We start from the raw sequence: 13,429 nt of genomic DNA, 5'->3' as shown, positions 1-13,429 counted from the left end.
TCAATGGGCAGAGCACTTGCCTAGGATGCATAAAATCCTGGGTTCAATCCCCAACACAGCATAAACTGGGCATGGTGGTCCACCCATGTAATCCCACCATGGGAAAGTAGAGCCAGGAGGATCAGAATTTCGAAGTCCTCCTCGGCTAGCTACAGAGTGAGTTCGAGGCCAGCCTGGGATACATGAGACCCTGTCTCAAAAAAAAAAAAAAAAAGTTTCTGTCCTGGTAATTAGACTAAAGAACAAAACTTTCCTTTATCCTAAAATAACAGGAATCACAATGAATGTGCTATCTGGTGGGTCAGGCTCCCGCGCTCTCAAAGAACACTGCCACCTAGTAAGAGACCCTGGGCAAGCCGTGGGAGCTCAGGTGAGACAGGAGAGTCACCGCTGCGCAGGGGACTAGGCGCACACCCACCTTGTTGAGGCTGCTACGGTCACTGACACTTTTGGTTAGCTGTTGGATCTCTGCCACCTGGTCGGCCAGCCGCTTCTGTTCATTCAGCTTCTCAGCCAGTGTCTCCAGCTCCGTAAGGGCTAGCTGCAGTGACAGTCTGTCAGGGTGGCCTCTGGGGGTGTTCTTCAGCATGTCCTGCCAGAACCAGGGAGAGTAGAAATAAGACATGCCCCACACACGTGTGTGCACACATGTGCACACACACACACACACACACACACACACACACACAAGCCCTCTCCTGTTTCGGAATCAAAGTGTTGTCCTCCTGTAGTCCTCACAGACCAGGCCTGAAGGGTGCAGCTTGCAGTGGGGCCGAGGCACTGGACATGGAAGGCACAGGATAAGGCGTAGTGAATAAAGACAAAATGACCATGTGGCTTGCTCTGAACATAAAAGAATTCCATCAGAGGGTCTCCTAGAGACACTTGTTCATCCATGTTCATAGCAGTGTCAGTCACAATAGTCAAATGAGGAGACGATCAGTATCCATGAGGGTAGGGACAAAATGGTAAGGTAACAGTCACCCCTGGGCCTTAGGAAGAAGGCGACTCTGACCCATGCTATAACACGGCTGAACGCTGAGGACATGACATCACCAGGGACAAACACCCTGCAATTCCACTTCGGGCAGCTTCTAGAATTATTAGACTTCAGAGAGAGAAAGTTGCGGGTAGAAGGAGTGGCTGTCGGGGGCTGAGAAGATGGGGAGGGGAATTATCATTTACTGGGTCCAGAATTCCAGTGAGGGAAGATGAGGAATTCCCACAGATGAACGGCAGGGACACCTGCACGATGGGAACATGCTTGATGCCACAGCTCTGCACACTGAGAGGTGATGGGCCAACAGCAAATGCTTCAATAGAGAGTGAATACTGGCTTGGCAAACAGTGTCCTCAGCTCAGAGCTCACACTCACAGCGCAGCTGCTCTGCCAATAGAGGTAAGATGGCTACCCGGTCCACAGCCTGGCTGTTGTATCTGGGCAGCCAGGTCACCCTGTCTGAGGACTGACCACAGGGCCTGGAAAGGGGCTAATGCTCCTTCAGGCATCCTGGGTTTGTGCCTAAGTGATATCTGATCAAGGTTAAGTCAGTGGACTGCCTGGGGGGCAGAGTGGGTTGTTCTGGAAGGCTAAGCCATATTCCCTTCCTGCCTAAGCAAAGGTGTAAAATATACTGTAGGCCTGAAGAGATGGCTCAGTGGGTTAAAAGGCACTTGCCACCAAGCCTGTAGACTCGACTTTAACCCTTGGGACCCACATGGAAGAACAGAACTGACTCCTGCAAGTTGACCTCGACCTCCACATGGTCATTGTGAACACACACACACACACACACACACACACACACACAAGTTAAAGAGATGGCTCAGTGAATAAGAGAGCTTCCAGCTCTTGCAGAAGACCCAATTTCTTAACATCCGTATCAGGTGGCTCAAAACTGCCTATAAGTCTAGCATGATTGGATACAACATGCCTGGCCTGCAAAGGTACCAGCATTCATATACACATGCATGCCCACGCACAGACACATCCATATACACAATTTAAATAAAATAAATACTCTTAACGCTGCTGAGCACAACAGGCTAACCTCTTGAAGTCAAGAAAGATGAAGCAAGCCCCCAAACAGGAGTGGACCACAGATGTGAGAGACACAACTGACCTCCCCACCCTCAGCCATCCCCTGACCCTTGGGGAGTCCCAAGCAGTACCTGGAGCAGGAGGATGAACTGTGGGAATCTCTGAACAGGTTTCACCATCAGCCCATAGAGGGTGACTCGGTCTGCACTGCACACCTGTCGCCGCTGCAGGGACAAGGCTGTGTCACTTGTCAATCTTTGACAGCAAGGGTCCAACACCAGGATCCAGACCAAGTCCTCATCCTAGGGACCTCTCCTTGGGCTCCAGGACCCTGTTTAACCTCGAATCCATACTCAGGAACCCTCTCACCATGGCACACTCTGTGTAAGCCACACCCTTGGAGAACCTGAACAGTCACTGACAGCCTCCCAGCTAAAGGCAAAACAGTTTACTCACTGCTGTCTATAAGGAACCAATACTATCATTCCCTGTAGGTAAACTAAGCAGAGAGGCCTGGGCCAGGGTGAGGGTGAGCATGGGGTCTCCCTGTCTACCTCAGCTACTTGCTTATTCCGCCCATGTGTTGTGTGGGTCCTGGCCCGTATCCCTGGCGACCTCACAGCTTCCCCAGCAGCTTCCAAGTTTTCTGCCCCAGCTCAAACTTTCGCCGGCTCAATGCTTTGAATACTCTTGCCTCACCCACAGCCTGAAGATCCAGAAGAGCCCAACTAGACTACACTGCCCAAGGGAGCATTCTTTATGGGGTACCCCACACCCCACAGATCCGGAAGGGAGCTTTGCTTGCTCCCACATTGCATCTTGTCAGTATTTGTACTGGAAACAGCCCTCTAACTATCTTCCCCAAGGCCCACATCAGAAGGTTCCCCCTTGAGAAAGCATCCTTGTCCATGCCCTCTTCACTGGGGCAGAGAGCTCACCTGCCAAAGCCCCAAAATCTCATGCCCCTGCATCCTATTTTGGATTCAGGGCCGTGTCCCCCACCCACGGTACCCCATCACAGAGGACCTTGGAGCCTTGCCACAGCTAAAGAGTCCTGTAGCTTCCCAAACTCTTGATTCTGGAGTCCAAGACCTGGATTTGCCCACTTAACAAACAAAGCAATGGGAACAAAGGTCAAGCCTGTGGTACCCACCACACAGCTCCATGTTCCAAGTTTGCCCAGCAGCCTATTGGGTTCCAGGATCCTGAGCTGACTACAGACCCCTTAACCCCTTCTCATCTTCCTTCCAGGGCAGGAAAGGATATCTCCCTGGAGACTGGGTTCCTAGATAATCTCACCATAGCCATGACACCAAAGTTGTCATGACAATGTCCCTTTCTCCTGAGGTACCTCCCCCAAGTCCATCCCTTGTGAGTGTGGACTGCATGGCGCTAGGCTACCTTGAGGAACTCGAGGAATGCTGGCTTGGTGAGACAGGCCTTCTTGATGATGGCCATGGCGTTGGTGAAGTTATTCACATAGTCGCTGTACACATCTAAGACCATGGACTTGGAGAACTGTAAGAAATGGGGGCAGGAGCTGCATCAATATGGGGGCAGCTGCACCCATCCTTTCATGCTTCCGAGACTCTGCTCAGGGAAGAAGGAGTCTTGTCACCCAAAGTGACAGGAAACAGACTCTACAGCAGCTCAGAAGCTACATGACAGAGAAGACAGCCTAGGACAGGGGCACTGCCTGGGCTCCATCTATTTCCTTGCCATGGCCAGGAAACTGGGGAGATGCACCCACAGCCAAGCTACAGATGTCAGCAGTCAGCCGACCTCTCACCATAGCCCCCAGGACACACCCACATGGGATGACATGTCTAAGCTCTCCCAAGCACTGGCATTCTCAAAACCGTCCTTCCCGCTAACAGAACCAGAGGCTTACAACCAAGCAAAGCTGGCTTGACCATCTTACCCGCTCACTCTCTGAAGTCTGAGGATTTCAGTTTGACAAGCACACCCCTCAATCCACATGTGTAGAATCTGAGCCCAGAGACATCCTAAGACCTGCCTGTGGTTGTGAAACCAAACTGGACCCAGGACCTCAGGACCATGATCCAGGCTCTTCCCCGAGATCCTAGGAGAGGCTTCGTCCTGGAGCTATGAATGCAGCACGGGGCCAGCATGTACAAGCCTCACTGATCACACCTGGCATGCCTAGAACCCGCACCAAGTCAGAGGGCTGCCCAGGAGGTTGGTCTATGGGCAATACTGCCACTATACCCTGGCTTCAACATTGTCTCTGCCTGGCACACCTCTTCTGGGACATCAAGTTCATGCCAACCTCTAGCGCAGGACGCATGACTGAGGGGCTCTGACATCATTGACTTGGACAAGGCAAGCGGGTGGGAGTGGAGGTTGGACCAGCTCATCTAAGTACAAACACCTACTGAGGCCACAAAGAGGTCCCCAATCTTCTCAGTGGAGTCCCATTCGGCCACGCGGGAGGACAGGGCGATCTGGAACATGGAGTGGCAGTGGAGAATCTCCTTCACGCGGAAGAACACCACCTGACACTTGCGGACGCTCAGGGCCTTGGGCTCCATCTCCATGAGTGGGTTACGGTAATCCTGCCAGGGTGGGTGGGATCGGGAGTAAGACCAGCTATCTTCAAGGTCACCCGAGACAAGGCAGGCTGAGAACTGAGCAGACCCCCCCCCAGTGGGGGCCTTCCTGATGCAGGTAAAAGCATCCTATCTTCTTCATGGATGTTTCCAGAAGGTTTTCCATGAATGTGACATTTCTGCCCTGTCTCTGTCACTCCACAATCCCCCCATCCAGGAACTTGTGTGTTAAGATGGCTTGGGAGCAAATGAATCACTTCTACACCATCTCTGTGTGAGGACTCTGGGCAGGTGACTCGAGGCCATGACTGGCTTGTGTGGAAGCTCAGAGCCATCTGTGTGGCTGAGCAGTGGGGTCTCAGGTCACTGCAGTTTCCTGAGCTCTCCAAGCTATGGATACACTCTCCAGCCACTTCATATGATGCCTGGGCTTCTTCACCTGGCTCCCAAACTGTTCCCACACCAGCAGTTCCCTTGACTGGTGGCCTCATTCTGACATCCCCAAGGAATCCAGGTCTAGGAGACCAAAACCAGACAAGGGTCCACATACATGTCACTCAAACTTCTGCTTAGCATCCCCTGAGCACCCCAGTGTGAGGAAGAGGGGGCTTCGCTCTGCACCCTTACTTTGAGGAATGGCCAGAAAGACATAGTCCCTTCCAGGCACAAAAGGGAACACATGTCTTGACTCTCGTTTCAGAGACTCCCAGTTTCACTTCAAAATACAGTTCTCACGGTAAACAGAGGCCTTGGAAACCCAAGGCGTCCCCACTGGTCCTGTTGTCCCTCAGAAGCAGGACTGGCTTTTAGCCCCTTCGACTACCACAATCCCCAAATGTTCTTTATAAAATGACTGCAGAGCCCTGCCTGCCCTCATTCCACAGGCCCCTGGAGTCCTCTGAAGTCTCACCTGGAGTATCCGTTTCAGTGACTCCACATAGCTGCCTTCACTCTGCACAATGGAGCCCAGGATGTGTCTGCGGACCACCTGCTCGGGTCGAGAGCACAGTCAGGACATGGGATCCAAAGAGTAGAACCAGTACCTGATGTAGGAAGGGTCCCAAAGGCAAAAGAGGGGAGCTGACAGCTACAGAACCCAGGAGCCCCAGAGCCACAGGGGATGGACTAAGAGATACACACCCCTGCTCTACTAGTCTTGGGGATAGTGGGTCTTAAGCATCCCAAATTCTGAGACCTCACCATCTCCAGACTCACAGTATCAACATGCAGAGTCCAGTTCCCTGCAAAAACCATCCCTCTCCCTTTCATAGTCATTTCCCCTCAGATTCTAGCTGGCATAACCCCAGGCAGAAGGCTGGCACCTGCCACACCTCCCCACAGACCTGCTGAGGACTCAAGCCCTCTGGCATGGGGCCCAGCTCCGGGGCTGGAGGTTTGAAGTCTGTCACACCAACTTCCAGGAGCCCCATATCTTCCTCTTCCGAGTCACCTGGAAAGACAAACGGGAAGACAGCACAGCTAAGCTAAGGTGGGAGTGGCACACCCTGCTCCAGGCCCAGGGAATGAAAACCATTCCAAGAGCCCCGAATCAAATCTGGGAACAGCTGGCCTGAGCCAAGCGAGTCAGCTCCAGCTCCAACTCCCAGGCTCCCTATGGTCCATGGCTGCTCCCCTGGAGCCTTTGGCTGGGGGAGTGGGAGGGAGAATTGGAGGATGAGAAAACGGCACCCTCCAGGGCCACTGTCCCTGCCGAGACCTACCCACTCCATCTGCTCCAGCCCGGCATGGGCCAACCACTCATGTCCCATCATTGGCCACTAAAAATAGTTTTCAATTGGATGCCAAAAAGCTGGGAAGAAAATACAGCCGAAGAAGAATCAACCCATCAGCTTTGCACTTCCATTTTTTAAAAAATACAAAGATACCCCAAAGGGAGCCGACTCAGCCGGGTGTGACAGGGACTCCTGTCTCCTGGGGCTTGGCTCTATGGCAGAGAGAGAGTCCAACAGCAACCCAAGCAAGGCCCTAAGGCAAAAAGAAGGCCCAGTAGGATGCCAAAGGGTCAAAGGGTCGTCCTCCCAGGCCCTGAGTTCCCCAACCAGAAGAGCCCCTGCTATTTGAAGGCTCCAGTGCCCATGGCAGCCACAGACAGCAGGAAGCAGGAGACAGAGAAAAAGAGAAGTGGTAGCCACTCCAGCTGCCAGAGAAGCGGGGCACCCAGTCAGGCCCTTACCTGAGCAGGACACAGAGGAGGAGGAGGAGGATGGACAGCGAATGACAGTGTGGGGATGAGGGTGGGGGTGGTGAAGGCCCTCCTGCCTGGCCCACATACTGCCTCGGGCATCACCACACACCCACCCCAGCCGCCGTGTCCGAGGCTTCCTCTTCCCCCATGAGCTGCTGGGTAACATTCTTGGCCTGTGATCTGAGCCGGCCAGCTATTAATAACGCCTCTGGGGGAGGGTCATGTTAGGCCCAGGGCTAGTAGGCGGAGTGGAGAGGGTGTCCCAGAAACAGTCCCCAGCCACCCGGCCTGTCTACTCCCAAAGGTAGAAGAGGCATGGGGTGATCGTCTCAGCCAGTATTAAAGTGTTACCTCTAAGAGAACTGGGTGAGGTCCCAACTGTGAGACCAGAGAGACTGGATGGGGCCCAAGTCAGCTTGATGCTACCCTGGCACCAAATGCCACCAGGGCTGACAGTTGTCAAGAACAATGCCCACTGTGCAGGACTCGTTCTGTGTGCAACATGGTCATCCACTCCTTGGCCTCAGGAGACAGGAACACTCCGACTACATAATTGTTATTAGCCCCACTGCATGAAGGAGGAAACCGAGGCACAGAACAGCACAAAAAAAAAAAAAAAAAAAAAATGCCCAGTTTCCAAGAGACTAGAGACACTACGGGTTCTTCTTGGCTTGGAGCCATGTTCCTTCTAAGCACCAGTCCTTGTGTGAAGCCAGGAGAAGGCACTCCCCGGATGAGGCCTCCTCCCACCCAAGGACTGCCACCCCAGAGTCCTGCCCAGACATCACTGGCCGTTAACCTACTGTCCTACATCTTGTCCCCTTGTCCTCTTGTCTGTTGTCCCCAGAGATATAACACAGCACAGGTGCTGGGCCTTGCTGGGAACCTTTTGAGGGCTCCAGTCTGGACATTATCTGGAAGAGGGGATCAGTGCCCTGGTGGGCATCAAAAACAAGAGGTGGAGACCTGAGTGGGGTCTAGGGAACTGGGGCATCTTGGGAGAGTGGCCAGGGCAGGGAGAAGAACCAAGACAATGGCTGGGCAGGTGAGCATGTAGGCAGAACCCTTACCTCCTGCCAGGAGCTGATCCCAGGCAAGGCCTTGGGCCGACAGGTGCAGGAGGACTTTGCAAGCCAGGAAAACCCAGGCAGCCAAGACAAGAGTGGCAAAAGGGCACCACAGGACCCTCTCCACCTGCGTCACTTCCCCAACCAACCCTCCTCCCAGCTACCCGCATGACTCACCCCAGAGGCTGAAATGCCATCTCATCAGAGGGCTGCAGGCTCTCAGCACGCCCCATACAGCCCTTCCTCTGTCCCCTTCCCCAGCCCCAGCTGTATTTCCCTCCCAGAGCACCTATTGTGACCGGACATTGTATTACCAATTTGCTCACACTTTCACCTCCTATCACTCCAATCAGAGCATTAGCTTCCTCTATTCCAGGGTAGAATTCATAGCCACACACTCACAGTTGTATCCGGGGACTGTGGGCTCCTATCCATAGTAGCTCACAGTAGACAGTTTGTTGGATGACTAAATGGTTAATTGATCAAATCCAACTGTGGGGCACTTCTTCTTAACATCCTGGTGACTCTCTGATGACTTTAAGGGCAAGGGCAAGGGCAAGCACCTGGCCAGGCGCTTAGTGCCACACTGACCTGGCCTTGCCCTCTCACCTCAGCCTCCTCCATCACCCCCATGCCTATGTGTCCTCAGGAAAGTCTATGACCTGTCCCCTCATCTGCAAATTGGCATATGATGCTTTTGTGTACCTGTTTTGTCGTTTGTGAAGATTAACCGAGGCACCCAACAAACACTCCATAAATGCTGACCCTCAACGCCTATGCGCATGCTCAACCTTTGCCCTAGAGTCCCATTCTCCTGCCTCATCTTTCACTCCACCCATGCTCATCTCCACACTCCACACTCTACCCACTCTCTCCCAGAGACCTAAAAGACTAACGTCATCTAAACCATTATTCCCCACTGCACCTGGAGCCCCCGGTTCACCGAGGACACTGTTTAGTAGGTTTTCAATAAGTAGTGGTGAGACGAAGATGGACAAAGAACATTCTAGATGAAGCCAGGTGAACTAGGGGCAGGAGGGCAACAGCCATGGAGCAGGAGGGCAACAGCCATGGAGCAGGAGGGCAACAGCCATGGCCACATACTGAAGGGAGGCCCACAGCTCACAGAAGAGGCTGGTCATGCCAGTCAGAGGAGTGGGAAGCAAGCTGGGACTCACCCAGACATTTGGGGTCCAGTTCAGAAGAGGCCCAGGCATCAGCAACATCACCCCAGCATGCTCCACCCCAACACACTGCTGAACGCCGCCCCTGCTCACCGAGGACGTCTTTTCTGTGCAGAAAGGAGACTTTGCGCATGACGGCCATCCGAGTCTTCTCCAGCCCATCCCGGGTCCCGCTCTTGGCCGCCTTCATGAGCTGGGTCATCTGAGCAAAGATAGGGAGGCTCATGAGAAGTTGAGGGGAGATGGGGACCCCTGCCTTCAAGGGACCTCAGCCCAGACATCAGAGCCAGTCAGCCCCGTTCCATCCAGCAGAACGGATGAGCAGCAGAAGCCAGGGGTGGCATGGGCTCATGCTCCAGGGTCCCTCCATGGGCAGAATAAGGCCTGACCTCTTCCCTCTACTTAAGGGGGTGATGGGATGGGGAAAAGGCCAGGTCTGGGTTCAAACCCCAGCTCTGACCCTCCTCAGTAAGTAGACATCTCTCTGAACCTTGGACAGAAGTGCACAGTCTACCCTCCCAGGTGGGCAGAGACGGAACAAGCCAGCTCTGGGAAGGTCACTGAGGGCTGACACCCTCCCTGCTGAGCCAGGTGAAAAGCCCCACCCCCTTGTCCCCAATAGCCAGGTTCAAGTCTCTGCCCACAGGGAGGGGAACCTGGGGCCACAGGATGCAGAAGCCACACCCCAGTGCTGCCAATAAAGCAAGCCAAGCAGGCCTTGATACCAGTGAGAGGACGGTGACATGCTCAGAGTAGGAAGCAGACTAGGACCTGCCACTAGGACCCAGACCGAAGAGGAAAACTGCTGCCCCCTTGCCCCAACTGAGCCCCAGCCCCAACACTTTCAACACCGCCAATATTCGGTATCAGAATGTTCCACAGGGGCGGTGTATCTGCACTGTCCAATATGGGGACCACAGGTGACTAATGGGCACTCTGAACATGCCATGTGACTAAGAATTGGAAATCTCAACTTCATTTCATTTTCCTTTCAATGGGAGAGCCACCCAGCCACGGCATGGCTGTTCCAGGAAACCCTTCCTTCCCCATACTCTGATGAAGATGAGGATGCAAATTTGAAAATGAAGGTTCCCCTGGATTCACTGGCCTCATTTCTACCTCCAGCAGCTCTTTGGCTCCCAACTGAAGGGCTACACACTTGTCTTCATGGGGTCTGAGTGAGGACGGGCAGAGAGCCTGGAGGGGGTGGGCTGAGAGCTTGGAGGGGCTCAGAGCCTGGGGGAGGGCTGAAAGCCTAGTGGATGAGAGCCTGGGGATAGGCTCAGAGCCTGAGGGCCTGAGAACCTGCGGGGAGCTGAGAGCTTAGGGCCTGGGGGGTGGGCAGAGGCCGGAGAACCAACAGAGCGATGGCTTTTTAGGAACAAGACTGGCTTTCAGGAAACAAGGGGAAGAGGAAGTGGATCTGCACCCCTTGCTGTAGCCATAACTATGATTCATGGTCTCTTGTAGGAAGGGTCATAAGCACCTTTGAAAACCTAATGGAGTGGGGGAACAGATGTCAACCCCAGAAACTGCACAAGGTGTACCTCTCTCTCTTCTTGGGCACATCCAACTGTAGGGGTTATACCCTAGATGAAACCATCAATGGGTCTATCCTCAGAATCCCTCAGTGTGGCCTTCGAGGGACACCAGAGCCCTTTCCATTTGGCATTTTCTGAACAAAGATGAACAGCAGGTGAACACCCCAGAAGGTTCCCTGAGTTGGCCTGGCATGTGCACCCTTCCATGGGACCACTACTGCTTATGGCAGAGAAAAGAGACTCCGAGAAGCCAGGGGGGTCTGCCCAGGATCACTCAGTGGATAAGCAGATGGGTGGGATTGAACCCAGACCCACAGGGCTCCACGGCCCATGCTGTGGGCTGCTCAACTGAGCCCATCTCCTGCTGTCAACAGCATCACTCAGAAGCCTAGTTCCACTCTGCAGTACAAGCTGGTCTTGAATTCCCAATCCTCCTGCCTCAGCTTCCCAAGTACTGGGAATCCAGGCATATGGTTGCCAGGTCTGGCTAGGAACCTGCATTTTTTTAAAATGACTCCCAGGTCATTCTAGGAGTTCTTGAGTTTGAAATGCCACTGGGTATTGTTGTGGTTCACTGGCATCTCTCTGGCAGGTGTATAGGGAGTGGGCATGGAGAAGGGTCTAGGAAAGAACCAGGAAGTGGAAGGAGCAGATGGCTCATGGCTTTGCCCTTCTGCAGTACAGACGTGAGGTGCAGCCAGGTCACAAGAATTATGGGTAGGCTCCCCAGGCTCACACCCACCCTCCTCAGTGGCCCAGCAGAAAGGCCCCCTGGGGCCAGGAGAGAGGGACAGACAGTACCTTACAATCACACTTGAGCTTCAGCTCCTGCATGTCTCTACCCCCAACTCTCAAAGCCAAGATGTCTCTCTTGGTCCTGACGTATCTCTCCTTTAGCCTAGTCAGGTCTGGAGAAAGCTGGGGCCCCAAGCGGCCAGGCAGAAGGAGAGCAGGCGAGAAGAGCAGGCGGGACAGCGAGGAGACAAAACACAGACAACGGGAAAAGGAGACTCAGGTCACATGGCAGACGGACAATCGGGCAGGCAGATGGGATAGCAGTCTGGGTGCATCCGGCTGGAACCTGTGCCTACAGATCCAGCCCAGCATGCCAGGCAACTGAAGCTTGGTCTCTGCTGCGGGAATCCCAGCTGCTGGGCAGCAGAGTAGGGAAGGAAGTGAGCCCATGCCTCCCTCTCATGTGGGAAATGAAAGGGAGTGAAAGGGAAATGATACTTGGATGATACTGACTGTGTCTTCTTCTCACCCGAAGCCTGACAATGGGGCTTCTAACATGGAAGGCTGACAGGAATGGATGGACTGAATGACAGGGTGGGTATAATGAACAGGTATGTGGACAAAGGGATAAGTGGTTAGAGGATTGCTGGACAGATGAGTGGACACCATAGAGATAGATGGATTGATGGATGTGCGCAAGGACACATGGATGGATGAGTGGATGGATGGATGGATGGATGGAGGGATGGATGGATGAGTAGATGGATGGATGAGTGGATGGATGGATGGATGGGTGAATGGATGGATGGGTGGATGGATGGATGGATGGAGGGAGGGAGGGAGGGAGGGATGGATGGATGGATGGATGGATGGATGAGTGGATGGATGGATGGATGGATGGATGAGTGGATGGATGGATAGATGGATGGATGGATGGATGGATGGATGGATGGATGGATAGGTAGACAAACAAATGGACAGGTGAGCAATTGGCTGCATTTGGTTGGGTAACTATAGCTGGGCAAATGGATGATGGAGAGATGGCTGGATGGCCAGAGGCAGTGCTGAGCTGATAAATACTTACCAACTGGGTCTCCAGGATACAAGCCTGTGTCTCGGTGTCTCCACAATAAGAAACCCCCAGCCCTAGGCAGCTACATGCTACCAAAATAGCACCATTGTACATAGATTTGTGATGTAGACAAGCTAGCCCAAGCTCACCCCCATTCCACTGGAGAAAAAGGTGAGTGAGTGGAAGAAAGGGAAAGAAGGAGAGAGGGAGGGAAGGAGGGAGGGAGGGAAGGAGGGAGGGAGGGAAGGAGGGAGGGGAAGAGGGATGGAGGAAGGGGAGGAGGGAGGAACCATAGCATGGAAACATCAATGGTAGATGACCAGTTTACATGCTATCTGGAGAATGGCCAGACAGAAAAAGCAGACATTTAAATACATGGCCCATGTGAGCCACAAGGGCATCTGATAAAGCACACAGATGACAGAGACAGGGTCTGTTTCTGGACAGACAGACTAGCAGAAAGATGGAGCAGGGACTCTGCATGAAGGTGGGCATACATGCAAGTCTTGGCTCCCCACTTATAAGCCAGGGAAGTCTCTGGGCCTCTCTGAGGTTGCAGTTTCCTCACTGGTAAAGTGGCCATGAGAAGTTCTGGACATCTAGCTTTGTCGATGGCTGAGAGCATTATGGGATGTCCCAGGTAAAGCCCAGAGCTTAGTAGTGGTTCAAAGCAGAAGCCACTAGCAGTCCATCTCTTACTCAGTCCTCTGCATTTACTGAGATGATGGATGAATGGATGGAGGAGGGATGAGTGGATGGCAGACAGACAGATGGGTACGTTCTTCTTACCCATATATGAAGCTGAGTCCTGGCCTTGCCATTCATTGGCTGTGTGACCCCAATCATGTCACCCAACCTCTCTGAGCGTCACTCATATATTAGTGAGTGAAATTATTACTGTCAGAAACTCTGGCCATTCATTCCCAGCACACTGGGCAGGACGGGCTCTAAATTGAGCCGTGTTCAGCTATAGCATGATACCATCAAGCCCCTTGGCCTTCTGGCCCCTTTCC

At 53.3% G+C, this 13,429-nt stretch overlaps 1 protein-coding gene across 5 annotated transcripts in view; it reads right to left on the bottom strand.

Moving 5' to 3' along the window:
• The window catches only part of Arhgef10l (Rho guanine nucleotide exchange factor 10 like), a 137,959-nt gene that overhangs the window by 59,813 nt on the left and 64,717 nt on the right, over window positions 1-13,429 (bottom strand). For all 5 annotated transcript variants that reach the window (XM_027399873.2, XM_035439451.1, XM_027399874.2 and 2 more), the window contains 7 exons: window positions 9,162-9,270; window positions 5,955-6,061; window positions 5,522-5,599; window positions 4,438-4,617; window positions 3,443-3,559; window positions 2,173-2,265; window positions 419-592 (listed from right to left, as the gene is read on the bottom strand). In XM_027399873.2, coding sequence (XP_027255674.1) covers window positions 419-592; window positions 2,173-2,265; window positions 3,443-3,559; window positions 4,438-4,617; window positions 5,522-5,599; window positions 5,955-6,061; window positions 9,162-9,270 — 858 coding nt within the window. The remainder of the gene's footprint in view (window positions 1-418; window positions 593-2,172; window positions 2,266-3,442; window positions 3,560-4,437; window positions 4,618-5,521; window positions 5,600-5,954; window positions 6,062-9,161; window positions 9,271-13,429) is intronic.

Source organism: Cricetulus griseus, chromosome 2, assembly GCF_003668045.3.
Source record: "Cricetulus griseus strain 17A/GY chromosome 2, alternate assembly CriGri-PICRH-1.0, whole genome shotgun sequence".
NCBI classification, from domain to species: domain Eukaryota; kingdom Metazoa; phylum Chordata; class Mammalia; order Rodentia; family Cricetidae; genus Cricetulus; species Cricetulus griseus.
This window is presented reverse-complemented; position numbering and strand designations above follow the sequence as displayed.